The sequence below is a fragment of the Brassica napus genome, chromosome A1, assembly GCF_020379485.1.
Source record: "Brassica napus cultivar Da-Ae chromosome A1, Da-Ae, whole genome shotgun sequence".
Lineage (NCBI taxonomy): Eukaryota > Viridiplantae > Streptophyta > Magnoliopsida > Brassicales > Brassicaceae > Brassica > Brassica napus.
Window position 1 is genome coordinate 10,679,470 of NC_063434.1, and position 27,846 is coordinate 10,707,315.

Genomic DNA, 27,846 nt, shown 5'->3' on the forward strand with positions numbered 1-27,846 from the left:
AGTGTAGAACTGAGAGTGAACGAAGATCCGATTCGGCAATGACTTCGTCATGTATAACTTTTCAAACAATGACCACATCGATGCAGCAGTAGTACAATGCTTGATCTTTCGCAATACCTGATTGCTGATATTCAAGATTATCATATCTTTGGCTCGCTCATCTTTCTCCAGTTTGATCGGATCTGAGATCGTCTTTGTTTGTGAACCTCCAGATTCATCGTCATCATCATCCGCAACTTTCTTTCCTTCTTCCTTTGTTAAAGGAACCTCGATCTCGAAGTTATCACAGAGAACCACCTCCTTCAAACCAGAAACTCCGAAGTGAGCCATCATACGGATCGTCCAAAGCGAGAAGTCGCCTTCTCCGTTGAACAGCTCCACCTCTGCTCTAATCTTCTTCGTCGTCATCGGAACCTCTCCGGATCGTAACAGCCGCGGCTCTGATACCCCTTGTTACGTGGAAACTCGATCTCTCGATCTCTCAATCACTCAATCTCACAATCAATCACTCGTTTGAATCTTGACAAACAAAGAAAACGAGTAAATCGACACAAGAGTTTGTTTACCCAGTGTTATCCTGCAATATGCAGAGATTACTAACTGGGGCTAGAATCAATCCAGCAAATCCAGTAGATCACTGACTCAAACTCTCTGTACAAGACGCTCTCGTGAAGATGACGACCCGAACTCTCTCTCTATTCTGTTACAGAAATTTACCAACTCTGACTTATCCTTTTATATTAAAGGATGTACAAACCAGAATTAACCAAGATTCTAACTAATTCGATTACTCTAAACCGGATAACATAACCGAGTCAGCCAAAACCTTTAGTTTCTCTCAAAATATTTACAAGACTTAAGTATAAAGCTATCAATACTCTAATAGCTTGTCCATATATATGAAAAAAGTATCTGTAGAATTTATTCGTAAAAATAAAGTGTAATACTTGTCCACGCAGTATCCGAATCAGGCAGAACTATCATGCCGAAAAACAACAGTATGAACAAATGGTTACCTATTATTTATACAGAGACGTAGTTGACTCCTTGGTTCAACATATAGAGATTTAAATGAAATGTGAAGCCCATTATAAATGGGTCTTTTATTTAAAGAGCGAGCCCAGTTTCACTTAATATAGTAGCTCCGTTGGATTAAAAACCCTAGCCCTTTACTTTAAATTAGAGACAAACCCTTCCTTGCGCCGGTGCTGTGCCAAACTTCGAAAATGGGTAAAACGCTCACTCTCATCTCTCGTCTTAGATCCATTCTTCTCGTTTCTCAGATCGATCTAGCAGCCTCTCTCTCTTTGATATGTATCTGTTATTGCGAAATGATTAATGATCTTTGGTGAAACATGTAGGTGCGTACAAGTATGTATCTGAGCTATGGAGGAAGAAGCAGTCCGATGTCATGAGGTTCGTGCAGAGGGTGAGGTGCTGGGAGTACAGACAGCAACCTTCCATTGTCCGTCTCGTCAGGCCTACTCGTCCCGACAAGGCTCGTCGTTTGGGTTACAAGGCCAAACAGGTGTCTTATACTTGCCCTAATCATGATTAACCTAAGATCTTAGTTCTCCTGTGTCCTGTCATATATATTATTGGTAAAATGAGAGTGTAGATACTGAGAATTGGTTGTTATGGCTGTGTTATCTGCTTATAATCTAAGCTTAATTGCTTGATTTGGTGTGTGCTTTGCTTTGTTAGTAGAGAGATTTAGAAGCATTGCTAGTTATGTGGTTTCTTGAATCTTACATTTCTTCTTTTTAAAGAAATGTGTATGCTGATGTTACTAATTACTTGCTGAATTTATATTTATCTTAAAATTTAGCTCTTGTTCTGGTACGTAAAAGAGTCTTCTTGTTTAGACACAAAAGGGAAGTTACTTGACTAGTTGTGATGTGTATGTATGTCAGGGCTTTGTTGTGTACCGTGTCCGTGTGAGACGTGGTGGACGCAAGAGGCCAGTGCCAAAGGGTATTGTCTACGGTAAGCCCACAAACCAGGGAGTAACCCAACTCAAGTTCCAGAGGAGCAAGCGTTCTGTTGCTGAGGAGCGTGCTGGAAGGAAATTAGGTGGCCTCAGAGTCGTCAACTCTTACTGGCTCAACGAGGTACTACCACTTTCTTCATCTCTCACTCTATATAATGACTATGCCATTTCGTCTATAGATATTAACTTACCATGTTTCTTGAATTAGGATTCGACCTACAAGTACTACGAGATCATCTTGGTCGACCCAGCACACAACGCTGTGCGTAATGACCCGAGAATCAACTGGATCTGCAACCCGGTGCACAAACACCGTGAGCTCAGAGGACTTACATCGGAGGGAAAGAAGAACAGAGGACTGCGCGGAAAGGGTCACAACAACCACAAGAACCGCCCCTCTCGCAGAGCTACATGGAAGAAGAACAACTCTCTCTCCCTTCGCCGTTACCGTTAATTGCTCTTTGCTGCTTTCACTATTATCATCAACTTCTTCTAGTTTCTATGTTGCTGCTCTTTTATCTTTCGCATGATGACTCTTTGTTTTTGCAAAATTTTGGAGCCTATACAATTGCGTTCGTTTTATGGTTTTAAGAGACCTTTGCTTGACTTCATGTTCGTTCTATTTTTGCGATCAGACCAAAATACACATGAAAAAATTTTAAAATAATGTCAAAAATAATAATTATCTAAATATTCATTTTGGATATACAGTACAGATTTGCATTTTCAAATATGGTTTTCAAAGTTGTAGAAGTTTTTGTTCGACTTCGGATCAAGTTGGATAATACTCAAACTGGAAACAGCAAACTAAATGATCAGTTCGGATAAGGATTGACGTTTTTCAGTTTAGATGCGGTCAGGTTACTGATAACCAGACCAATATGATCTTTTTGATAAATCGAGTTACAGTGCAAAAGGGGAATATTGTAGAATATGAATATGAAACTATCCATAATCATCTCAAGCATCAGAAAAAGCTTTTGCTATTACAAAGATATGAATCTACGAAACAAAGTCCAATGTGAAGAGACCACCTGTTTAGTACATAATTAGTTAAAACTGTTCTCAGAACACTTGTTTCTAAATGCATCTGTTTAATCATCAGGGAACCCCAGGAACCTGTCGATAATGCGGGCAACAGGTGTTCCATCACCTGGAGCGTACCGAACCAGGGACTCCAACTCCATCTTCGTCAAGGTCTGATGAAGCGTGTGAGGGCGAGCGCAGTACAAATGCTTCCTCTCTTCAAGCTCTTCAGCTAATTCACACTGATGATTGTCCATGAGATCTTCGTTGACTACAACAATCAACGGTTTCCCTAGCTTTAGCGTCTCGAATATGCTTCCAGATCCTACATTATTTGAGAGATTCCATCACAATACTAAAAACGGGTCACTCTGTAAATGGTTGATGTAACTAACCAGCGTGACTAATAACAAGTGATGCTGATCGAATATAATCAGCGATACTCGAAGAGAAGGTGAAGTAATCAACGGCTAGCGATCCATCCGCTCCATCACACTGAATCAGAAGTTAAAACAAGAGAGTGAATCAGAAGTTAAAACAAGAGAGTAAAGACAAGTAGTCAAAAAGCAAAGACAAGTAACCAACCACCTTGGGTGGAGAGTAGATTCCTCGACCCATCTGAATGAGAAGATGAGTATATCCTCTCTTGTGCAACTCCTCTTTAACATTTTCACTGACCACTGCTTTCACGAGGGCATCGAAACTCGTTGTTCCCACAGTCACAAACACTAGTGTCTTCCCATCATTCTCTCCATCTTCCATTTAACACCAACGCTCGATTTTGAACCCTACGAATTAGAATTTTATAGAAACTATCAAAAATCAATATCGATTCAGATCTACCAAGATTGGGTGAAAATTGATACATACCAGAGGGAGCACCGATTGGTCTAGGAGGCAATCCTACAATTTATGAAGCAAATAAGTTTTCTACGGTTCTGAGCTGAGATTGTGCGGCGGAGAGCTCACGGGATAACACGACGGATTCGTTTTCTGCGGTGGGTTCCTAATCAACTTCGAAAATTCATAGCGGTAACGAGGACATTTTGGTAATTAGATTACAACACGATTGACGTTTTAAAAAATGGGATTAAGTAAGCCCATATAATTTTATATTAGGCCCAATTAAGATTAACTTGTTTCGCAAGCTCGGGAAAACGTCGTCGTTTCAACTGTCATCTAGAACAACGGTCTGTTTACCCTAAAACTAAAACCCAGAGCAGAGCTAGAGCGGTTTCTCTGCAACTTCAAGAAAACGCCATGAAACCTCGATTTCCTCAGAATGTTTTTTTGTTTGGTCGCTATTCATATGTCCGCCGCTTCCACCAGAGTTCTCGCCGAAACTTGAGCTCTTTCATCAACAATATCCGTTCTAATCGCCGAACCTTTAGCTCTACAGGCGGTGGAAGCGGAGGAGGTGGAACCGGTGATTCAAACGGTAATTCAGTTAATATTATGCGCTCTTGAGTTTAATTGAGAATCGTTTATTTTCAGAAAACAACACTTGTAAAGGTTCTGGCTTTGTCGGAACATAGAGAAAACTCAAAAATGTGTTATTGTAGGCAATGCGTTTCTCTTGCCCGGAGCAACGGTGGCTACTATCCTTATGCTTGGAGCTCTTCATGGTCGCCGTCTCTATGAAGACAAGAAGGTAATAAGACAAATTGGTTTGGTTCTCTCTTTAGATTTCTTCTTAGCATTGGTTTTGATGAATGGTTGATGAACAGATTGAAGAGAAACGGGAAAGGGGAATCGAACTTGAGTTCCACCAAGATGTTAAAGTAATAACCTTTTTTTGTTGTTGCTCTCTTCAGATTTGAATGATTATTAAGTTTCTAAGTTGCTGACCTTCTCCTTATTCTAGGCCTCCTTCCTTGGGATTCTGCCTCTGCGATCCATCTCAAGAGCGTGGGGTTCTTTGACGAGCGTGGTGAGTTTCTTATTTGTTGTAGCACTTCTGGTTATAAATGATCATGGTTTTAACTTGTTCTGTCCTTTTCCTCTCAGGAAATTCCGGTCTGGATGCGGCCCTTTGTTTATAAAGCCTGGTCTCGAGCTTTTCATTCAAGTATGATCACTTTTCTCTTTTGTACCTCTGATGCTGGTTTTGATGATTTATGCAGATGAAGTGATTCACAATGTGATTTTACAGATCTTGAAGAAGCAGCTTTGCCTCTTGAAGAATATGCTTCACTACGAGATTTCTTTGTTCGCAGCTTGAAACAAGGTTGCAGGCCTATCGACCCCGATCCTCGTTGTCTGGTAACTGGTAACAAGAACGTTGTTACTTTCTTTTATGCAGACTTTCTTTTTTAGCGTTGCTTTCTAAGACTTAAAGAAAAAACAGGTTAGTCCTGTGGATGGCACCGTTCTGAGGTTTGGGGAGTTAAAAGAAAGTAGAGGGATGATCGAGCAAGTCAAAGGACATTCTTACTCAGTGCCGGCTCTTCTCGGAACAAACTCTCTCCTTCCCATGGTACCTCAAGGTAAGGATGAGTCTGAGGAAGAAGCTGCTGGAGATAAAGGCGACAAGTCTTGGTTGAGAGTCTCTTTGGCATCTCCAAAGTTACGGGAGAGCATCTCAGCCAGTCCGATGAAGGGGCTCTATTATTGTGTGATATACCTAAAACCAGGGGACTATCATCGAATACACTCCCCGGCTGACTGGAATGCATTGGTTCGTCGTCACTTTGCAGGTTTGGTTACTCTCTAATCTCTCATTTAAGTATACAACATATGTGTGATTGGACTTTTGTAACTATTGATATCTCTCTGATAACAATCAAATTTTCAGGTAGGTTGTTTCCTGTAAACGAGCGTGCTACAAGAACGATAAAAAATCTCTACGTTGAAAATGAAAGGGTAATTATTTCTTTGTAAATGTATCAAATATGTGTAGGCTTTTCTTTTATCTACAGTCATTGATCATCAGCTGTTAATCTAATTGAGAACAGGTTGTGCTTGAGGGGGTATGGAAACAAGGTTTTATGGCACTTGCTGCTGTTGGTGCGACCAACATTGGATCCATTGAGGTAAGTTTGATGATAGTTACATATCCTAAATACCTAAGCCAAAGCCACTGCTGACATTTGCTGTCACAGCTATTCATCGAACCTGAACTAAGAACAAACAAGCCAAAGAAGAAGCTGTTTCCTACAGAGCCACCAGAGGAGCGGGTGTATGATCCACAAGGTCATGGCGTAAAGCTCGAAAAAGGAAAGGAGGTATGTGGTTTCAGAAGATAACAGATACCAATTCGAGTCAAAGGGATGTAACAAGATTCTTTAATTAATGTCTTTGGAAAATGTTCGTTGCAGGTAGGTGTATTCAACATGGGATCGACCGTGGTGCTTGTTTTCCAAGCACCAACCGCAAACTCACCAGACGGTTCAAGCAGTTCATCAGATTACAGATTCTGTGTCAAACAAGGAGAAAGAGTCCGCGTTGGACAAGCATTGGGAAGGTGGAAAGAGGGATGAGTACATGTCATTATGTACCTCATTACAGGTTTTGCATATTATGCTCAAACATGAGTACCAAATCACAAATCTATTCCTTATAAAGTGTTTGTGCTCGTCTTTACTTTAGCCTACTCATTAACATGTTTTGATGCCCAAATCCTTACCTATTGGACTCCATATCTACTACATTTTGTAGTTTTTTGAAACAGAAAACCAAACTAAAAATCAAAAAAAGAAAGATGCAATGAACGAAACTTATTATCTTACCACTAGATAGAAGAGGTTGTGTTACATAATAGACTTTGGAATAGCTAACCAAGAAACAAAACAAGAAGATTAACGAAGAAAGTAGTAACATTTCTTGGTTAATGAATCTCATATCTAAGGATCTCTTACAATCGATGTAATTTTACAATCGTCCATATCAAATCAATATGGCAGCATCTTTCACAATCCAGTTGAACTCAACCGCAGTCTCTGGATCTCTCTCTCTATATCAAAACTTTGTTTCTGAAATATAGACACAAGTATCAGATTATATGCGTACCAACCGTTGAGGATGATAAAAGTCCAGAGAGTGACTTGACTAGCAAAAAGATCACACCTTCCATTTATAGCCTAAACAAAGGTTTAACGAAGAGGAGCAACTATAATTATTTTGATCTCGTTCCGAACACAAAATACACTGAAGCTGAGATGAAACTCTTTAGATTTTCACAATAAGTGCAAACTAAAATGATGGTATGCTTTACAAAAATGAAACGTGTTACAAAGCTGCGATTTTGATCATTCTTGTTAAGATATCATCAACTGGTTCGAATTGCGACTATAAACTATCCCTAAAGCTGTGTGAGTGTTTCGCAGATCACAGAGAGTGAAAGAAAAAGCAGACCTACGTCTGTTTAGAGTAAGAGGAGGAGGAGGGGACTCGCTTGTTGCGGAACATCATGTAACCAACCGGCAATACCACGCCGATCATCATCACCGCCGATCCGATCAAGTACCGTATCAGACTCGGAGGCTCCACTTCCATCACCGTATTAAACTGCAGAACACAAGTCCGACCGAAACAGTAAAAAACGACGGCCGGGAAACGAAAGCAGAAATCAGATATTAGAGATCTAGAATTACACATCAATTGAGGAACTTACCGGCATTATAACGTCCGAGTAGAGGGTTTCACCTTCTCGATGAAGAGGAGAAGCCAGATCTAGGTTGATTGTTGGTGGTTTTTATTTAGTTTTTGGTTTTTGTTTTTGCAAATACCATTTTTCATTCAATCAAGTTTTAGTTTTTAGTTTTTTGTTTTTGTAGAAACCATTTGATTTGTCAATCAAGATTTCTAATAAATAGATTCCCTAAAATTTAGAGAAACTAATTTTTGAAAAGTTTAACCAATTTGTGAAGAAAAACCAAAAACCAACTTTTGTGAGCTTTTAAAAAGAAAAACGAATTTTGATTTTTTTGGTAGAAACTACAACATTAAATTAATTAATAATTAATAAATAATATTTCCATAAAGATAAATAATCATACAATTTTTGGTACATTAGCTATAATTTAAAAAATAATGTGATATAATTTATTTGTGTTTAATATCTGTAAAATAAATTTATATAGTTTATAAATAATATTAATTAATTTTGAAACTTAGTTATTAATTTCTCTATATAAATAATAGAATAATTTTAATAATTACTAGTCACATTATAAATAACTAAAATTATAAAAACATAAATATGTTTTAGTAATACAATATATTGTATTAGTCATGAAAAATAAAAATAGCCATTCAATTTTAAGAAAACATAAATAATTTATATGAGAAATTTTATAATTAGTTTCAAAATTTTAAGTATTTTTATTTTTATATAATTTATAATATTTAAGAAAAACTATTTCTATTTATATAATAAAAATTTCTAAGTAGTTTCAAACTTTTAAATATTTTTATTTTTTTGCAATTTATATAAATTTTATGATAAATATTTTATTATAATATATTTTTTTATAAAACTATAATAATTAAAATATGATATTGTATTTTATTTTAAAATAATTATCACAAGATTTTGATAATTTTAATTGTAAATATTAATATTTATTTCTATTTTGTTGTATTATTTCAAAGTAAAGTATTAATTAATTTTTAAAAGATAAAAAAATACTGCAAAACCAAAAACCAAAATCAAAATCTAAAAACCAAAAACGAAAAACCAAAAGCTGAAAACTAAAAACTAAAATCTAAAAACCAAAAACTAAAATCTAAAAACCAAAAACTAAAACTAAAAACTACTGAAACAATCATCACCTAGACTTCTCTCCGGTGAGAATGGTCAAGTGAACCAATTTTTGTTTTCCTATTTCTCATTGCTTATAATGGGCCTTTACATTACGGCCCAACATCATAAATAATAAATACTATATATATATATATATATATATATATATGTTTACTATTTAGTTAATTTTCTCTCTCTCCTTTCCTTAATTGGACTGTGTTTTTGTTTTTAATTAAAATATAGAGAAAAAAACTAGAATAACACCAAACCAAGTTTTTGCTCCCAAACTAACACTAAAGGTTCAAAGTTACAAAAATATGTTTTATTAAAGATATAAATATACACTTATATCCTTTGAATTAATTAATCCAAACCTAAGGTTTAGAGTTAAGGGGTAGGGTTTTGGAATTGAAGTTTAAAATTTTATAAAATAAAAAATAAATACTAAAAAATTAAAAAAAAAATTTTAAAAACAGTTTCAAAAAGTATTTTTGAATTATAAAAAGAAAATTTGAAAAAATAAATAAAAAAATTCGAAAAAAAATTCAAAAAAAGATTATAAAAAATTTCGAATCTGAAAACATATAATTTGAAACTATAAAAAAAATTTCTTTTTTCATTTTTTTATTTTTATTTTATTTATTTTTATTTATTTTTGTTTGTTTATTTAATTTTAAGCCAATATTATTAGGATATTTTACCCTTTAATAAATGTCATTTTGGTGACTTTCTTCCTCTAGTATCATTTTTGAGACAAAAACTCAAAAGGTGCTATTATTGACAATTGCCCTAAAATATATATACGTGTTATACAAAGATTGATAAATTTTTAAAATTAGTTATATTTATTTGAAAGACATGTTTGTAACTAAACAAAATAATTAGTCACAAAGAATAATATATTTATAATCAAAATTTAATATAATATATATTAATATTTGTGAAAAATTATAACGAGAGAGTAATCGTTTTTTATCAGTATAATCAATTATTTAAAAACTGCTTTGTAGGTAGGTCTTTTTCAAGAAATCCTAGAATAGACAGACATATTCTTTCTGAGACGTGACCAGAGGCAGTTACGTTCACGTCTTTCTTTTGTTTTTTGTTGTGTGTGTGTGTGTGGTGTATTGGTTGTTTCCATGTCTTTTCCATAGTCAGTAGTTTTTTCTTGGCATTATTTGGAATGCAAATTATAGTGTGAATAATATTAAGATGGTAGTTGAGTTGTAACCGTTATCTACAAAGTGTGGACAAACCGCATTCAGTTTTGTGTTAAAACCAGGTGGATATTAGAGTTAACTCTAGACGTATAGATCAGAAAGAGACACGAGTGCGATGGGAGGAGGAGACGGTGGTGAGGACTCCGTAGTTCACTTTGTATTTGTTCATGGCGCCAGCCACGGTGCTTGGTGTTGGTATAAACTGACCACTCTTCTTGCCGCCGCCGGTTTCAAAGCCACCTCTGTCGACCTCACCGGAGCTGGCATCAACCTCACCGACTCTAACACCGTCGTCGACTTCGACCAGTATAACCGTCCTCTCTTCTCTCTCCTGTCAGATCTCCCTCCTCACCACAAGATCATACTCGTGGGACATAGCATCGGCGGAGGAAGTGTCACTGAAGCTCTATGCAAGTTCACAGACAAAATCTCCATGGTCGTTTACCTCGCGGCTGACATGGTTCAACCCGGATCCACCTCTTCTCCTCATGACTCAGCCGTGAGTGACTTCTTTCTCGAACTTATATCTCTGTTATAATTTAAACTAATGTATTGAAAGACATTTACACTCACTGCTAAATTGTTTTAATGTGACATCTAATTAATATCTATTGACTATTGGTGATGAACTATTGTGAATATGTTAAAGATGACTGTTGGAGAAGAAGACATATGGGAGCTCATATACGGTGAAGGCGCTGATAAGCCACCCACTGGCATGTTGATGAAGGAGGAGTTTAGACGTCATTATTACTATAGCCAAAGCCCTCTTGAGGTTACTCTCTTAGTTACTTCACAATAATGTTTCAGTACAACTATTATTATAATTAATGGGATGATCTTAATGGGATGCCATTATATATATGCTTGTTGCCTTGTTGGTAGGACGTAACGTTGGCATGTAAGCTGTTGCGACCAGCTCCACTTAGGGCTTTGAACGGTGCTGATAAGCTGGCTCCAAACCCTGAAGCGGAGAAAGTTCCTCGCGTTTACATCAAGACTGCTAAGGATAATCTATTTGATCCTCTACGCCAAGACCGTGTGGTGGAGAAGTGGCCACCATCTCAGTTGTATATCTTGGAGGAGAGTGACCATTCTGCTTTCTTCTCTGTCCCAACTACCTTATTCGCTTATCTTGTCCGTGCTGTATCTTTTCTTCAACTATAACTCAAAACTTCATTCCTGGTTTGACCATATCTCATCCTCGGTACATTATATCAAACATTCTTAATTATTGTTGATTTGATGGTATGGATGATTTGAGGAATATTTACTGAAAGGTGACTGATACCCGATTATGAATTATATCTGTATATTGTTTGTTATTTCGATTACACTTTTGCTCTAAGTAAAATTTATCTTTAATTTTACTAATTACTGTTCATTTGGTTTTAAAATGAGCATATATATTACTCCCATTTTTCTAAAATATATGATGTTGCAGATAAAAGCACATATATTAAAAAAATTATTTTGACCTAAAATATCATTAAATATTCAACTAATTATGAAAAAAAAATATAAATGTAATAAGTTACACAGTTTTTACTAAAAAAACATATTCTATATTTTAAAACATCAAAAATCATATACAATACTAAAAGGGGATATAAGCCATGGAGAGGGTGTCCATGTAGGATAGAAAAATCAACCAATCAGAGAGTCCGAAACTGCCACGTCATCTCATTTTTTTTCGTAAAAAATGAAAAAAACATTGGGAAGGAAAGGATCGAACCCGGGTTAGTATGACATAAATATAGGACAATTACCACTAAGCTATTGAAACATTCTTGGACACATATACAAGAATCACTAAGTATGTAATCACAAACTCTTATATACAATTACAATAATATGAATTCAACTTTCAAAACTCCGATACTTTGTTTTGTAAAAACAAATTAGTAAGTGACTAAGCTAATATATTCTTTGAAAGTGTGAGAACATTGACAAATATGAAAAAAACATAGATATTTGTTTTCGTGACAAAGTTAAGAATTTTGTAAAAATAAGTTTAACATATAAATTTTCGTGATAAATATGAAAAAGCATAGATTTTTGAACAATTTTGACAAAACAACTCAAAACATATATAGTTCTCTAATGTTTTTATAAAATATTATTTAACGGTAAAATAATTAAATATATCAATTCAATTAATTTATTAATTTATAGACAAAACAATAACACAACAAATTTTGAAACATTTGTTTGACCTATCGATTTCTTTTCATGAGAATCCAACTAATCAAGATAAAAAAAAAACAATTAGATTTACAAATATTTAATTACCATTTTATTCAATTTTGATTAATTTCAAATTGTAATAATGTATCCTTTTGAAGTTACAAAAAAAATAATGTTCTTTCTTTATTACACTAGCATTATATATAAATTCTATATACACAAATAAATATAATATAACAACATAAGCTTGTTTTTCCTGATTCATATGAAAACTTTTTAAGTTATCCACCAAAGCAAATTAATTAAGGGGAAATTACATGTTTACCACTTTTATGCTACCACTTTTCATTTTTACCATCACTAATGAGACATTTTCAAAAATACCTTCTTCATTAAGTGACAAAAGACTCTTATGTCCTTGTTATTTATATATATAATAAAGTATTATTTAAATAAAAAATAAAAAATAAAAAATAAAAAATAAAAAATAAAAAATAAAAATAAAAATAAAAAATAAAAAATAAAAAATAAAAAATAAAAAATAAAAAATAAAAAATAAAAAATAAAAAAAAAAAAATAAAAAATAAAAAATAAAAAATAAAAAATAAAAAATAAAAAATAAAAAATAAAAAATAAAAAATAAAAATAGAAAAAAAAAAAAAAATAAAAAAATAAAAAATAAAAAATAAAAAATAAAAAATAAAAAAAAAAAAAAAATTAATTTTTTTTTATTTTTCGAAATATACTTTTTCAAATTCGAATTTTTTTATAAAACTTTTTTTCAAATTTTTTTTCGAATTTTTTTTTAATTTTTTTCAAATTTCTTTTGAAAAACGAAAATTATGTTTGAAACTATTTTTTTTATATTTTTTAAGTATTTATATATTTATTAGAATCATAAATTTCACATTCCAAAAACCCTACCCCACTCCTCAACTCTAAACCCTAAGTCTAGATTAGTTAACCCTAAGGGTATAATTGTATTTTACCCTTCATTAAAAGTGAGGGTAAAAGTGGTTAGTGTAAACATGAAAAGTGGTACTATGAATGTGGTATTTGTGGCAATTTCCCATAAATCAATCAAATTGTTAGAATACAAAAAATTAATATATAATTTATTTTAAATTAAATTATTTAAAAAATGTATTTTCATTAAAAACAAAATAATAAATACGTAAAACTGATTTGATGGTAATTTTTATGACATGTATATATATATATCAATTATGTGAAAGAAATAGAAGCTTAATATGGAAAAAAATCTTAAATACAAAAAACTCTAAAAATTAACAAAAAAAATAATAAAAATTAAACTATGATATCACTTGAAAGCTTCTTAGATACTATGAATAAAATATTTAAGCGATAATTAGACATATTTGATTTTTTTTTACCAGCCAAAAGTTTATTATTAATTAGCATCAGTTATTTCAAGATGTTTAAGAAATGATGAACAAAAAATAGGATGAACATAAATGATATATGAACTATGATTAGTACTTTGTAAAGCTCACTTAGATAACACATCTGCACATCTATTTTCAGTCCTTTTTGATGCCTTAATTCAATTTTTTCAAAGCAGTTATATCACAAAGAGATCGTATGAGATATTGTTTTGATATTCAAATTTGTTTCTTGACTGTTAAGAAGATTGATAACTGTAAAAATGTCTACTTCGAATATGATATGTCTATAATCGAATCTCCAACATGAGACAAGTTTGTTTAACAAGTAAATAATTTCATTTTCTTATATTATACAATAAATATATATTATGTACTGATAATAAAAATATAGTTATTTATCTATCACAAATATTTATGCAAATATGTGAATCAAGTACAACAATCAAACAACATAATGATTTTCACAAAGAAAATTTAAAAAATATATTTATGTTATGTAGTCTTATTTATATTCTTTAAATAATATAATACAATATTATACATTATTTTTTTAGAATTGAGAAATACATATATCAGTTAGACAAAATAAGCGATAATTAGACAAATTTAATTTTTTTTTTTGCCAGCCAAAAGTTTATTAATAATTAGCATCAGTTATTTCAAGATGTTTAAGACATGATGGACAAAAAAAGGATGTACATAAATGATATATGAACTATGAATAATACTTTGTAAAGCTGACTTAGATAACATATCTGCACATCCATTTTCAGTCCTTTTTAATGCATAAATTCATTTATTCATAGCAGTTATTCCACAAAGAGATCGTATGATATATTATTTTTATATTTAGATTTGTTTCTTGACTATTAAGAAGATTGATAACTGTAAAAATGTCTCATTCGAATATGATATATCTATAACCGAGTCCCCAATATGAGACAAGTTTATTTAAAAAGTAAATAATTTCATTTTTATTATATTATATAATAAATATATATTATTTACTGGTAATAAAAATATAGTTATTTATCTATTACAAATATCTATGCAAATATGTGAATCAAGTACAACAATCAAACAATATAATGATTTCCACAAAGAAAATTTAAAAAATATATTTATGTTATGTAGTTTTATTTTATATTTTTTAAATAATGCAATACAATATTACACATTATTTTTTTAGAATTGAAAAATACATATAATATCTTATCCGCGCGTAGCGCGGTTAAAAAATCTAGTTATTTTAAAAAATCTTGCATTTAGAAACTCGGAAAATGTTACAAATAAAATATACAATCTTGGGCTGCTCTTAAGAGCATTATCTCAATTTAAAAGCAACTAGATTTTGACCCGTGCAACCGCACGGGTGTTTGTTTTTACTTTTCTATACATAAATTATTGTTTTAGAACATAAGTGGTATATATTTTTAATGTTAATCATATACTTAAATATTTATGTAACTATTTCAAATACAATAATTTTATAATTTACATGTTATAATTAATTAATTGCTTAAACCTTATGTATTTGCCGCCACTTCTTATTATATATTTATCTTATTGTATTTGCATTTAATTATTAAGCAAATTAATATATTCATGAGAAAATATATTTAAAAAATATTTTGTATTTAATTTATGCTAAATTCTGACCCGTATTTCAAAACTGGATTTCTTTTTACCAATATTTTTATGCTTATTTATTTTAGATAATTTATTATTGTATATATAAAAGTGTAAGATATGTTAATTTTTAGACATGTATTATATAGTTTGTTAATTTTAAGCCGTTCTATCATCATATTATATTTTAAATAAATAGTTTATATTTATGAAAATAAAATTTATAAATTTATCAATTGAATATAATTTTATCATATTTATTTTAGTAATAATTATATTTTAACATGATCATGACTATAAAAGTAGACAAAATAGGATATGATTTATTTATTTTCATTTCTAAACGATAACTTAAAATACATTAAGTTATTGTTTAAACATTACACAGATTTATTAGAATTTTTAAAATATAATATATAAATATATATTATATTTAAAATGAAAATATATTATGATTAAAGTAGTTACAAAGATTTTATATTATTAACTTTAAAGAAATACATGTTAATTTTTATACATGTATTATATAGTTTGATAATGTTAACCCATCTTACCAACATATTAGATTTTATTTTTGAACATAAATATTTTATAATTGTGAAAATAAAATATTTAAATTTAATACAATTTTATTATATTTAGCTCAATATAATAATTTTAATTTAATATGATTGATTATGATTATATAATAACTAAAATATTATAGATTTTATTTATTTTTCATTTTATATAACTGAATATATTAATGTATAATAATATTTTAAACTAATTTTGAAATTAGTGAAAATATTTAAATATAATTTCAAAAATGAAGATCTTGTAAAAATATTTTTAAACAGATTTGTTAGAATTTTAAAATAAATATATTTATATTTAAAATGAAAAGATATCAAAAGAAACTACGATTAAAGTATTTTAAAAATTATATTTATTATTAATCTGAATTAAAATATAGTATGAATTTCTATGAATAGGTCCATTAGGTCTATTTTTTAAAAAATCACACATGAATCAAGATTGTGACTTCTATTTTAATATATAAGATAAAGAAGATAGGACACGTGTTTTTCTTGTTTATCACGTATAATACTTGACTTTTCTCATTTATAATAATCTATCTATCTATAATAATAAAGTAGACAATAGTCTCTCCACAATCATCCACCTCAGCACTCATATCCCTAAAATTGGACACGTGTCCTCTCAACGATACTCATCGTCTCATTACTTCTTTGTCGTGTATTGGGCTTTAATCTAATAAACTGGTCTGTCAGCTTCAAAGCTCATACACGGTTTGCCTTAGATCTCATCTTCTTCGTCTGATGACATACGAGACGTTTCACCTTCGTGAAACCACCCTGATAACGTCTCTCAATAGATTTCACCATAAAGGTTTTCCTTTAAACCTTTATGTCTTTCAATTCCAACTAAATCTACTACATGCTGATTTCTAAATGATTCTCTATCAGCGCATGGAACTAAGCCTAGAATGATTTCAATGGTTTCATGATGTGTCGTCCTCTTCTTTGATATTACTGTTTTGATTCTAGAAATTTCTCAGAGATTCGTCGTTTTAAGGTATACCGAAAGTTAGATTCTTTGATGTATGAATCTGTGGCTATGATGTATTAAAATGTTTCGGTTTACAGGGCAAAACTGTTATAATGGAAGTAAGATCGTACGGAGAATCAAACCTCCTCTACAGCTGAAGAAATCATAAGCATGTCAGTTCAAGTTTCTTACACACAGCTCTCATCAATGGGAACTTCGTAGAGACTGCTTTTGGTGAGTAAAGTTTTCATTTTTGAAAATGCTCTGTTCAGAAACAGAGGAATAACAAAGGAAAAGTTTGACTCTTGAGATTCAAGTTCCATGAGAACTAATGTTTGGTTTTTGAATTGGGGGTTTAGGTAAGATGTTCCCCGCCACGTACCGGGAAGTCAATGCGAACGTAGCTGAAGGCAATGCTGAAGATGTCATTTGGGCGGTGAAAACTACAAGGAAGACCATTGATGAAGGATTTTGACCTAAGATGACCGCTTATGTATAATATTATATATATATTGTTTTTGAATCTTGAAAGTTATGAAATTTAATTTGAGATATGGACTGATCTTGGTTTGGTTTTCAGGAAAGTTCAAGGATAATGGGAAGACTTATGAACAAGTCAAAAACCAGAGATTCCAATGCTTGCCAGATATTGTTTCGCTACTATACTGGCATACCACATCAAAATCGTTAGAATATTATCAAAGTTTCTTGCTTTTGTTGGTAAGCTTCCGCTTCTGATGTTTGCTTGGAAAGTTGATCCTGCTCTTGCCTATGGTAACACAACTGTCCTCAAAACCGCCGAACAAACTCCTCTCACTGCTTTTTATGTCAGCAACCTTTTCCTTGAAGTAATCAATGTTACTTTCACCTTCTACTTATTACCATTGTTTCTACTTAAATAAATGGCTTAAGTAACAATGTTTCTTGAAATGTATGATAGGCAGGTCTTCCTCTTGGTGTTCTGAACATAGTTTCTGGATTTGGTCCAATCGCAGGGGCTTCTCTCACGAGCCACATGGATTAGGCTGTTACGAAATTTGTTAAGTTCGTCGTCGCGTTTTGTTCTGACGCATATGTGTAAAACAAAGCTCGTACTTTTTGCAATTTTTTTCCAAGGTGGAACTCCATCCATGTCGTTCACCCACATGGCTGAGCCTTCTACTCACTCACAAAAAAAACATTGTACCACATGCTCTTGGTTCTTTTTGTTCATTATACTTAAGTCTTGAGTTAATATGAATATATAATTGTTTACAGGGACATCAGACGGTGGATCAAGAGCTTCAGAAGATACAATAGGATATGCACAGTATGAGTACTAGAAACAGGCGGTTATAGCGTAAGAGCCGCAACAGCAGGTCGCGATGGAGCTTGATATAACACGGAGTGTCATTGCAGAGCTAAAACTGGAACTAGCATTGGCCGAGAAAGAACAAGCGACACAAGACTCTCATCTTGCGAAGCTGAGAGTGCAGGAAATGGAGCAAGAGATAGCTGCTGTGTCAAGTGTTGCAGCCAAAGCACGGCTTGATGTGGCTAAGCGAGACATCTGTCAACAGTTTCTGAGCTAGGAAATGTAAGAGAAGAGAGAAATGGTCTCTAACTTATAGAAGTTAAGTCAAATTGAGAAAGCAATTTCTGAGGTGAAAACATTGAAGATCATCGTCGGATCATTGCATGACCGAGAGAAGAAATATCTCTTTGAAACCCAACATATAGAAGCTATATGAGTTCAGAGAAACAGCGAAGAAGCAAGAGAGGAGAGATGCACATAAATAGCCAAGAAGAAGCAAGAACTTAACACAGAAGCAGAGGAAGAAAAGTCACTTGCTTTAGCTGCTCGAGAGAAGCTCAAAAAGGTTAAAGAAGAGTCAGGGGAAGCGAAGACAGGAGTCTCTGCAATATAAAGTTAGTTAGTTGAGGTGGAAAGGGAAATAAGTGCCGTGATGGATTGATGGACCATAGTCAACTACAATGTGGTCACTGAAGCCTTCGGGAGAGGAAGAGTCATGAAACAAATAGAATATTTATTTAGGCTAATGCAATCAGATAGAATAAAACAAAGTTGTGTTCACTACTTTGTAATTTTATAAGGATTTATGACATATAAGTGATTTTTTTTTTTTTGTCATCGACATATAAATGATTTAGAAAGGTACTTTTCAAAACTTTACAAAATAGTATGAATCTCAGATTAGTTTGTAAATGAATTTTGAACTTTACAAATGATTTATCAACTTTTGTAAAATATTTATAGATCTTCATAAAAATGTTTATGGACTCTTATACATGCTTTATATCTTCAAATAATGCATCGATAAGTTAGCCCCTTCATGCTCTCAACCAAAAAAAAACATTATCTTACACTACATAGAGTAGAAAGTGAGCATTCGGGTATTTATTCGGGTTTGGTTTGGATATTTTCGAGTTTTATGTTTTAGGGTAATGAATTCAGCTCAATTCGGATATTTAGGGTTGGGAAAAAAAACCGAATCCGAAGAACCGAACCGAACCCGATCCGTAGAAATAGCAGCGAACCCAAACCAAAATTTGGTATCTAGAGAACCAAAACCAAACCCGACCATGAATTTTAAACTTTACAAATACCTTAAAAACATTTGAGTCGTGCTATGATATTATTTTTCTGACATTTTTGTAATGCTGTAAAATATTTTATAATAATGTAAATATAACGTTGTAAATAAAAATTTAAAAATTTAAAAATATTGATTAATTTTAAACCAGGTAAAAAAATTTGGTATCTGGAGAACCAAAACCAAACCCAATCCGAACCAAAGTATTCCGGGTACCCGAATGTATCCAAAATAGATTTATATACCTAAATATATTAGCTATTTTTAGATTTAATATATATTAAAAAAACCATCCAAAAATTATAAGATGTTTTTAAGTTGTCTAAAATACTTGAAATATATATTGATTCTCTATTAAAATATTCAAACGAAACTAATTTATATGTTAAGTTTAGGTATTTTGACATATTCAAATTTATATGCAATACATTATTTTACTTATAAATTTTGAGAAATTTAAAGTATATAATGAATTTTAAAATTTTAAAATTTTAAAAATCATTTAAATGGGTTATCCGAACCCGAACCGAAACCGCAAAGATCTGAAATGAACCCGAACCAAAATTTAGAAATACATGAATGAGGCTGAAATCTTTGACCCCAAAAAATCCAAAATCCTAATAGACATGAACCGAACCTGAATGGGTATCCGAATGCCCACCCTACGGATATCTATAAATTTTGTTCAGTGTAGATTCATATCTTTGCAGGTTCGGTTAGGGTTATGATACCCATTTGAATTAATTTAAAAAATTAAATTCATTTTAAAATTTAATTTTTTCAAAATCTAAAATAAAATATTATATTAAATAAAAATTTGAATATTAAAATGCCATGATACATAAATTTAACATATAAATTGGTTTGGCTTGAATATTTAGATAGAAAATCAATATATATTTTTAGTATTTTTGATGTTCTGAGTATTTTTTAGCTATTTCAGATATTTACTTTTGACTGTTTGTATATACTTTCAAATATTTTGAACAACTTCAAAACGTCTTATATATTTTTGATGTTTAATATATTAATTCATAAATTAATTAAGATATTAGGTATATAAATTTATTTCAGATACATTCAGGTTCGGATCAGTTTGGTTTTAGTTTTTTAGATACCAAGATTTTGAATCCGTTCGGATTTTCAATCAATTTTTGTTAGAGTTTGGTACTATTTTCTTGATCGAATTCTGTTTCGTTCTTCGAATTCAGATTTTCTACCCAGTCCTATCCACTACCATAGCTATTTGTATATGTTCACTTTGTCAAACACATAACTAACATTTTTTAATATGAAAAATACCACCTAACATTATTACATTATAGGCCAACTAGAAACCTGCACATATCCATCATAAGATAATTTCTATGATTCTCATGATGCAATAATATCTTTTTTTTAAGGCAACCGCCTTGAAACAAATACCAACTACAATAGTAGATTTCCAAATTAATCGAACTACTAATAAATGTTCATAGTTAAATTACACAAATAGAAAACAAGTTGACTAGGTGAGTCACGTAGAGATGAAAAGTCTACATGAGAAAATCCACCGTAAACACTACAAATTTACATCCACACTACAGATCCAACGCACAACAATTCATCATTGATTTTCAGCTACCATCTATCATAACCAATCAAAGTAATTTAAAAGACTCAACAACTGAGTACATGGAATTCATGCTAACAATACCATCATATTCACCACTCCGACTCAACCTTGCTTATTTAAGAGACTACTGAATATGTGATGAATAAACTACCAAACAACTACAATACCATAACTAATGATCTTCAAGTTATTCTTACCATCTCAGACTACAATTAAAATATGACTGCAAGACTTGACGTCAATCTTATCATCACAGATCTAGAAGAAACAAATAGGGCTCCAACTACATAAGAGGAGAACGATATATGCACTGTATGCTTCGGAAATTACAATTATAGAAACAAACTTTGCTCTCTTACTTGCGGCCATAATTTCTATTTTATATGCATTGATCAATGACTTCGTACAAAAAAAAAGCTGTCCAATATGTTGGAAAAGTAATCTATGATTCCATCCTCGATATGATTAATAACATGAAATATCATGTCTTAATTTCCAATTTCATTTGTGTAGTATTTTCTACTTTGGTTTTCCATTTCCAAACAAAATCATTAATAATTTATCATCATTAATAATTATTTTTCATTCACACTACTATTTGATTATATAAAAGCAAATAACATAAATAAAGTCAAATAATACATGTCACACGAAAAAATTAAGATTACTTTCTAAAATTAAACTACAAATGTCGGGACTATTTTATAGAATTCACAACTTTCTTACAATCTATCTACACTACTTAAACCATAAAACCATTTACAACACCATGGATCTAAATATTCCTTCATCATCTAACATATTAACAAAAACTTTCAAAATACCATCTATTAATCAAAATATGCTACATCAAGAAAATCCAAATTACAACAAAGGACAACCGCCCTGCGCCAGGCAAACCACTAGTAATTCTTATAAAGAAAAGGAAAAAACGGGGGAGAAAAAGGAAATTCCCATTGAGATAGCGTTCATACGAGACCTATACATATAGGAGGGACTCGCCTCTCTTTTTTGGTTAACAAACAATTCGGAGACAAAATCGAGAATTAGGGTTTGCGATCTCACAATCTCCCTTACAATTCCATTCTTCGATTCCGGGGCGATCAACGATATGGAGATGCATTCGAAAGTTCAGGTACGATCATCATCGGTTGTGGATATGGATCTAGACGTAATAGAAGAAACTGTAGATAGGTCTGTCTCGGAGGAGAAACCATCTCTCCGTTCCGTCTCTGTGAAATTCAAGTTGAGTATCGCTAAGAAAAGTTTTAGGAAGAGAAGCAGAGAAGTATCAGAGAAAGACGACGAAGATGAAGAAGAAGACGGTAGGGTTTTAGGGAACTACGAGATAGCGAGGCTAAGGGAAGAATCGAGACGAGAGTATCTGAAAAAGAGGGAGAACAAGAAGGTGGAGGAGTTTAAGGAACAGGTAGAGTTCGAGCTTTCGCGGTTCGAAGGCGTGAAGCTCACCGAGAAGGAAGAAATTGAGTTTAGGTACAAGAAGGAACTGTATAAGCTCTTGAACACAACGTGGGATGATGTTGGTTATTATAAGATTCCAGATGCTTATGATCAAGAAGGTGGTGTTGATCAGAGGAAGAGGTTTGCTGTGGCGAGGCAACGGTATGGTGAGGTGACGAGGGAGAAAGAAGCTTGGGAGGATCATCAGGCTCAGAAGGCGACGGTTAGGTTTGGTTCGAAGGATAAGAAGCAAGTTTGTGATGGGTATGAGTTTGTGTTTGACGAGGTTACAAGCTTCGTTGAGACATCTGTGGAAGCTGAGAAAGACAGAGGTTATGATGAGAGAAGAGTTGCTAAAGATGATAGGAAGATGCTTCCTATATATGCCTACAGAGATGAGTTGCTGAAACTCGTTGAAGAGAATCAGGTTCTTGTGATTGTTGGGGAGACAGGGTCGGGCAAGACAACGCAGATACCGCAGTATCTTCAAGAAGCTGGCTACACTAAGCGTGGAAAGATCGGTTGCACTCAGCCCCGGAGGGTTGCTGCAATGAGCGTTGCTTCCAGAGTGGCTCAAGAGTTAGGTGTAAAGCTCGGACGTGAGGTTGGATACTCAATTAGATTCGAAGACTGTACTTCGGAGAAGACAGTTATCAAGTACATGACTGATGGGATGCTGTTGCGAGAGCTTCTCATAGAACCGAAACTCGATAGCTACAGCGTCATCATAGTTGACGAGGCTCACGAAAGAACGTTGTCCACTGATATTCTCTTTGGATTAGTGAAGGATTTAGCAAAGGCTAGGCCTGACCTGAGGCTGATCATCTCCAGCGCAACGCTTGAAGCTAAAAAGTTCTCTGAGTATTTCGATTCGGCTAGGATCTACATGATCCCGGGGAGAAGGTATCCAGTTGAGAAGCTCTTCCAGAGATGTCCTGAACCTGACCGCTTGGAGACTGCGGTGCGCACTGTGTTCCAGATTCATCAGAGGGAGCCGCTTGGAGACGTTTTGGTTTTCCTCACAGGTCAAGAAGAGATTGAAACAGCTGAGACGAAGTTGAAGGAAATGATGAAAGATTTGGGCTCAAAGAGCTCTGAGATCATTATCTGCCCCATCTACTCAAATCTCCCGACCGAACTACAAGCAAAAGTGTTTGATCCGGCTCCTAAAGGGACACGGAAAGTTGTCCTAGCGACTAATATTGCAGAAACATCGTTAACCATTGAAGGGATTAGATACGTGGTTGATCCAGGGTACTGCAAGATCAACTCATACAACCCAAAAACCGGAATGGAATCACTTCTCGAAACACCCATCTCAAAAGCTTCCGCAGAGCAACGAGCTGGCCGGTCCGGAAGGACCGGTCCGGGTAAGTGTTTCAGGCTGTACAACGTCAAGGACTTGGAGCCCACAACGATACCCGAAGTGCAAAGAGCCAACCTTGCAAGCGTTGTACTTACTTTGAAGAGTCTTGGCATCGATGATGTCTTCAACTTCGACTTCATGGATCCTCCACCTGAGAAGTCTCTAATGAAGGCTCTAGAGCTGCTCTACGCTCTTGGCGCTTTGGATGGAAAAAGTGATATTACTAAGCTGGGAGAGAGGATGGTTGAGTTTCCCGTTGATCCAATGCTGTCAAAGATGATTGTTGGTTCGGAGAAGTACAAGTGCTCGGCTGAGATCATCACTATAGCCGCCATGTTGTCTACAGGGAGCTCCATCTTTTACAGACCTACCAGGAACCAACAGTATCTCGCAGACAATGCACGGATGAGTTTCTACACTGATAACGCCGGCGACCACATTGCCTTGTTGAGGGTGTACAACTCGTGGAAGGAGATGAACTACTCGAGCCAATGGTGCTACGAGAACTACATCCAGAGCAAGAGTATGAGGAGAGCTAGAGATATACGTGAACAGCTTGCTGAGCTTTTAAAGAGGATTGGACTGGAATTGACTTCGAACTCTGAGGATCTAGACGCGGTTAAGAAGGCGATACTGGCGGGTTTCTTTCCTCATTCCGCAAAGTTGCAGAAGGATGGATCGTACAGAAGAGTGAGGGAGCCTCAGACGGTTTATGTGCATCCTAGCTCAGGGTTGTTTGGGGCGTCGCCTAAGAAGTGGTTGGTGTATCATGAGCTAGTACTTACTACCAAGGAGTATATGAGGCATACAACTGAGATGAAACCTGAGTGGCTTGTTGAAATAGCTCCACATTACTACAAGCTTAAAGACATTGAAGGGACTCGGACAAAGAAGAGTCAGAGCAGAAACATAAGATCCCTCATGTTGATGGTTGATACTAACAAGAAAGCTAAGAGGAAGGTTGATACTAACAAGAAAGCTAAGAGGTAATATCTAAACTTAGTATTTTCGTTTCAAATAATTGCGATAGTGTATTCCTTTTTACATACATTAAGATTCTTAATTGTTTAGTCACACTATCAGTTTCTTATGTCTACTTACTACTGTTACATGTTTGTGAGTTTTTTTATGAGTATTAAGTGGAGAAAGGCAGGAGAAACTCACCTGGGAAAAAGCTGTGTCAATCCAACCTGGACATTCCTTTGGTGAGGTCTTATTATAATCATCTTCATTATTTCATAAGAAAAATGTTTACAGCTGAAATTAAAACAAAGTGAAGATGAAAAACAAAGTACACTACACATAATAACGTTAAACACAAGATATGACTTATGTACTATCCCCAATGTTTGTAGTTTCAAGGGAAGTGTTAATAGTCTCGACAGCAGTGACTCGATGGAGAAGATTCCGGATACTATCCACCCATGTCTGCTTATCAGCCTTGCTCTTGCACTTGAACTTCGTTAGACCTTTGCCTGTGCTTATTCCAAAATAGAGCTCTTTTTCTTCTGCGTTTTCTGTTTCTTTTACACTTTGCAGGCCTGAGACTGTCTCGCATACATCATTCACAATACCTGCGATCATTGGATTTAGATTGTAAAGCATTGAGCACCATGACCATGGAGAGAAAGAAGAGTTATCTGATGTGAACTACCTTTGCTTTTCATGGAGAAGGCTCCTCTAACGTGTTTGCTTTTGATTTCTACTACAACCTGTACAAAGAGAAAATTACCCAAAGTGTCAACTAATTTTGATAATTATATAAGTTTGTTTGTTTGTTTGCTGCGATTGAGTATAACCTGAGATTTCTTGTTGATGTACACTTTCATATGCTTCCACCGCAAAACTCCTGAAAGAAAGTCCATAAGTCAGTTAATCAAAGTAAGTTATTTGCATATAAAAATCGAAGAAGATCAACATAATCTCTTTACCATTTCGTGTGCACTGCATTAGCTCTCCATTACAGGTCAAATCGGATTCGTCTACACCCTGTGCAGACGTCTGTTCCTCAGTGGTTGTGCTGGAGGAATCCAGCTCAGAAGAGCAATCATGAGTCTCTGGTAAAGCTCTTTCGCAAGGGCTTATAGCTGCATTGTTCTTAGCTTCCTTTGGAAGTCTTGTCCTTAAAGCTGCTTCTCCTCTCAACGCTACATTCACCCCCAAAAAAACATAAACATAAAATCTTATTACCAAAAAACCAAACTGATGATCAACTCAATCTGCACTGGAAGTTGTCGCATACGAATCTCCGACAACATTTGAATTCGGTTATCAGTTTACCTGTTGCGGCTGCAGCAGTTAGAGTCAGCAAATCTCCCGGTCCTCGAACATCGACGGCGGATCGGACAGCAGAGACGACGCGATCGTGGCCGGCACCGGAGAGCTCTGCTAATTCGACGCAGTGAGAAGCTAACAGCTCAGATGCCGAGGCCAGCGCTGAGATCATCTTTGACTCCATCAAGGCGCCGTCTTGGTTTCCCGAAGCGGTTACGGCGGCTATGGCCGTCGCGAGAGACGCGATGGACACGGCGGTGTGAAGATGAGCGTTCTCATATCGAGATTTATCTCTCTTACTTATGCTGGAAACCTTCCCGCCGACAAAATCTCGGTGGTGGAACCATTTTCCGATGGCACTTGTTCGCCTCGCGTGAACCACGCTCGCCGGTTTTTCCGTCTGTTGAAAACACGGTTTAAATCTCGTGGGCTTTTTAAAAGATCGGAGAGTTTGGTGAGTTTGGGCCTAGTAATGTATCATGGCCCATAAAATAATAACACCTAAGGGGTGTATTTCGTTTGATTTCTGTTAAGTTTTTAGATGATTTGAGAATTTAAAATTATTTTAGTTAAACCACTTTAAAGACTCACCTAAAATTATAAGATTAGAAATTTTATTTAATAAGTTTTTTTAAAAAATATATGTTTGAATAATAGTGAATATACCCTTCTAGAGTATTCTTTTTTTAGTTTAAGTAGTTTTGTTACATGTTATATGAAATAAGTTTACATTTAAAAGGTAGAGTATAGATAGGGTTTCACTGGTGACCATCAGAGAAACGTTAAGAATGAATAGAAAAAAAATGCAAATGAATAAAATTATATGAATGGAAAGAAAAATTATTCCTCATCAATTTTTGAAAAAAATAAATTTGTTCTATATTCTTCTAAAATAAAAGGAATAGAAATAAAATAAATAAAGAAAATTATTCTTTATAAATGGTGAAATAAAAAAGGAATAACAAAAAATGCATTATTCTTTTTCATTTTTTTGTCACCAATTAGATCCATATTACTTTTTTACCGTTCTCGTATTTTATGATATCTTCTACTAAAAATGGTATTTTCTATGTCATTCATTTAATTAAAAGCTTACAAACGTGAAAATTAGTTACAACTTTTTAAGTTAAGATTTGTTGTCCTAATGAGGAAGTTTTTTTTAAAAGAACAATTAAAAGTGTGTTTGAAAGAAAAAAAGAGAAATTCCAAGAGTTTTAATTTTGAACAGTATCATAATTAGTTATTTACGGATTCGTACGTAGCCATACAAAAATAGAAGATTGGAGCAAGAGACGGCTTACGCGTAGAGGCGGTGGTAGTGGTGCCGGAGCCGGCGAAGTGACGCCGGCTAACTCAGAAAGTGTATGGGTTTTGTTGAGTTGTTTATTAGATTTCTGAGAGGATAAAGCTAGAGAGATCTCAGACGTAGAACTGCTCCATGATCTGCATAGAAACTCCATCGGCTCTCTCGGAGTTTTAGGCCGAGGAGGAATCGGTGGATACGTCTCCGGAGACGATGAACACTCCGACGTTTCATTTTCTGGCACCGACGACAAAGTCATGCTCTCGTTATCGTTGTCTTCCTCGATTTCTTCGACCTCTGCTACTTCTTGTAGTCCATATGGAAACAAGTTTAACGTGCGCTCCTGATCCATTTGGATTAGATCTCTGTTTTGTGAGATATTTGATCACTTGCACACTGTGTAGAATCTATTTTTTTTTATTGTGTTTTGTGTACGTGATGACAATATCTTGTATATATTATCATATGCACACACTGACAC

The 27,846-nt window shown here is 33.8% G+C and overlaps 7 protein-coding genes and 1 long non-coding RNA gene across 13 annotated transcripts; 5 read left to right on the forward strand and 3 right to left on the reverse strand.

Moving 5' to 3' along the window:
* The first annotated feature begins 1,112 nt into the window (after nt 1–1,112).
* On the forward strand, nt 1,113–2,596 carry LOC106437463 (60S ribosomal protein L15-1). The gene is made up of 4 exons (XM_013878355.3): nt 1,113–1,230; nt 1,362–1,528; nt 1,914–2,111; nt 2,199–2,596. Exons 1-4 carry the CDS (start codon nt 1,227–1,229, stop codon nt 2,442–2,444), a joined length of 615 nt encoding a protein of 204 aa, XP_013733809.1. The 5' UTR covers nt 1,113–1,226; the 3' UTR covers nt 2,445–2,596.
* Nucleotides 2,597–2,912: 316 nt separating this feature from the next.
* Nucleotides 2,913–4,084, reverse strand: LOC111215045 (UDP-N-acetylglucosamine transferase subunit ALG13 homolog). Of its 2 annotated transcripts, none has more exons than XM_022718109.2 (4): nt 3,887–4,084; nt 3,602–3,804; nt 3,412–3,511; nt 2,913–3,341 (listed from the first exon to the last, which is right to left on the reverse strand). In XM_022718109.2, exons 2-4 carry the CDS (start codon nt 3,776–3,778, stop codon nt 3,085–3,087), a joined length of 534 nt encoding a protein of 177 aa, XP_022573830.1. In that variant the 5' UTR covers nt 3,779–3,804; nt 3,887–4,084; the 3' UTR covers nt 2,913–3,084. The 2 variants fall into 2 exon arrangements, with proteins under 2 accessions (XP_022573830.1, XP_022573831.1); XM_022718110.2 differs by having other exon boundaries at nt 3,605–3,804; nt 3,887–4,081.
* A 98-nt stretch (nt 4,085–4,182) lies between these two features.
* Nucleotides 4,183–6,665, forward strand: LOC106437453 (phosphatidylserine decarboxylase proenzyme 1, mitochondrial). Its single transcript, XM_013878346.3, has 11 exons — nt 4,183–4,454; nt 4,579–4,667; nt 4,744–4,797; nt 4,881–4,946; nt 5,024–5,084; nt 5,169–5,278; nt 5,364–5,712; nt 5,811–5,878; nt 5,971–6,048; nt 6,118–6,240; nt 6,334–6,665. Exons 1-11 carry the CDS (start codon nt 4,277–4,279, stop codon nt 6,493–6,495), a joined length of 1,338 nt encoding a protein of 445 aa, XP_013733800.1. The 5' UTR covers nt 4,183–4,276; the 3' UTR covers nt 6,496–6,665.
* A 57-nt stretch (nt 6,666–6,722) lies between these two features.
* LOC106437455 lies at nt 6,723–7,868 on the reverse strand. Of its 3 annotated transcripts, none has more exons than XM_022718114.2 (3): nt 7,629–7,868; nt 7,374–7,522; nt 6,723–6,987 (listed from the first exon to the last, which is right to left on the reverse strand). In XM_022718114.2, exons 1-3 carry the CDS (start codon nt 7,632–7,634, stop codon nt 6,969–6,971), a joined length of 174 nt encoding a protein of 57 aa, XP_022573835.1. In that variant the 5' UTR covers nt 7,635–7,868; the 3' UTR covers nt 6,723–6,968. The 3 variants fall into 3 exon arrangements, with proteins under 3 accessions (XP_022573835.1, XP_022573836.1, XP_048624220.1); XM_022718115.2 differs by having other exon boundaries at nt 7,370–7,522; nt 7,629–7,852; XM_048768263.1 differs by having other exon boundaries at nt 6,723–7,095; nt 7,370–7,522; nt 7,629–7,852.
* A 2,116-nt stretch (nt 7,869–9,984) lies between these two features.
* LOC106437380 (pheophorbidase) lies at nt 9,985–11,304 on the forward strand. The gene is made up of 3 exons (XM_013878273.3): nt 9,985–10,478; nt 10,629–10,754; nt 10,865–11,304. Exons 1-3 carry the CDS (start codon nt 10,095–10,097, stop codon nt 11,144–11,146), a joined length of 792 nt encoding a protein of 263 aa, XP_013733727.1. The 5' UTR covers nt 9,985–10,094; the 3' UTR covers nt 11,147–11,304.
* Nucleotides 11,305–16,411: 5,107 nt separating this feature from the next.
* On the forward strand, nt 16,412–18,875 carry LOC106346827. 3 transcript variants are annotated; one of them, XR_001270551.3, is made up of 7 exons: nt 16,412–16,593; nt 16,671–16,779; nt 16,851–16,986; nt 17,112–17,245; nt 17,333–17,600; nt 17,693–17,934; nt 18,010–18,875. It is a non-coding gene; the product is annotated as an uncharacterized LOC106346827 (long non-coding RNA). The 3 variants fall into 3 exon arrangements; XR_001270550.3 differs by having other exon boundaries at nt 16,413–16,593; nt 17,693–18,875; XR_001270552.3 differs by lacking the exon at nt 16,671–16,779 and having other exon boundaries at nt 16,458–16,593; nt 17,693–18,875.
* A 3,022-nt stretch (nt 18,876–21,897) lies between these two features.
* On the forward strand, nt 21,898–25,569 carry LOC106346825 (probable pre-mRNA-splicing factor ATP-dependent RNA helicase DEAH8). Its single transcript, XM_013786271.3, has 2 exons — nt 21,898–24,993; nt 25,144–25,569. Exon 1 carries the CDS (start codon nt 22,073–22,075, stop codon nt 24,776–24,778), a length of 2,706 nt encoding a protein of 901 aa, XP_013641725.2. The 5' UTR covers nt 21,898–22,072; the 3' UTR covers nt 24,779–24,993; nt 25,144–25,569.
* On the reverse strand, nt 25,002–27,846 carry LOC106346826 (VAN3-binding protein). Its single transcript, XM_013786272.3, has 6 exons — nt 27,364–27,846; nt 26,069–26,462; nt 25,720–25,935; nt 25,588–25,637; nt 25,443–25,500; nt 25,002–25,362 (listed from the first exon to the last, which is right to left on the reverse strand). The coding sequence occupies exons 1-6, from the start codon at nt 27,715–27,717 to the stop codon at nt 25,118–25,120; spliced, it is 1,317 nt and encodes a 438-aa protein (XP_013641726.2). The 5' UTR covers nt 27,718–27,846; the 3' UTR covers nt 25,002–25,117.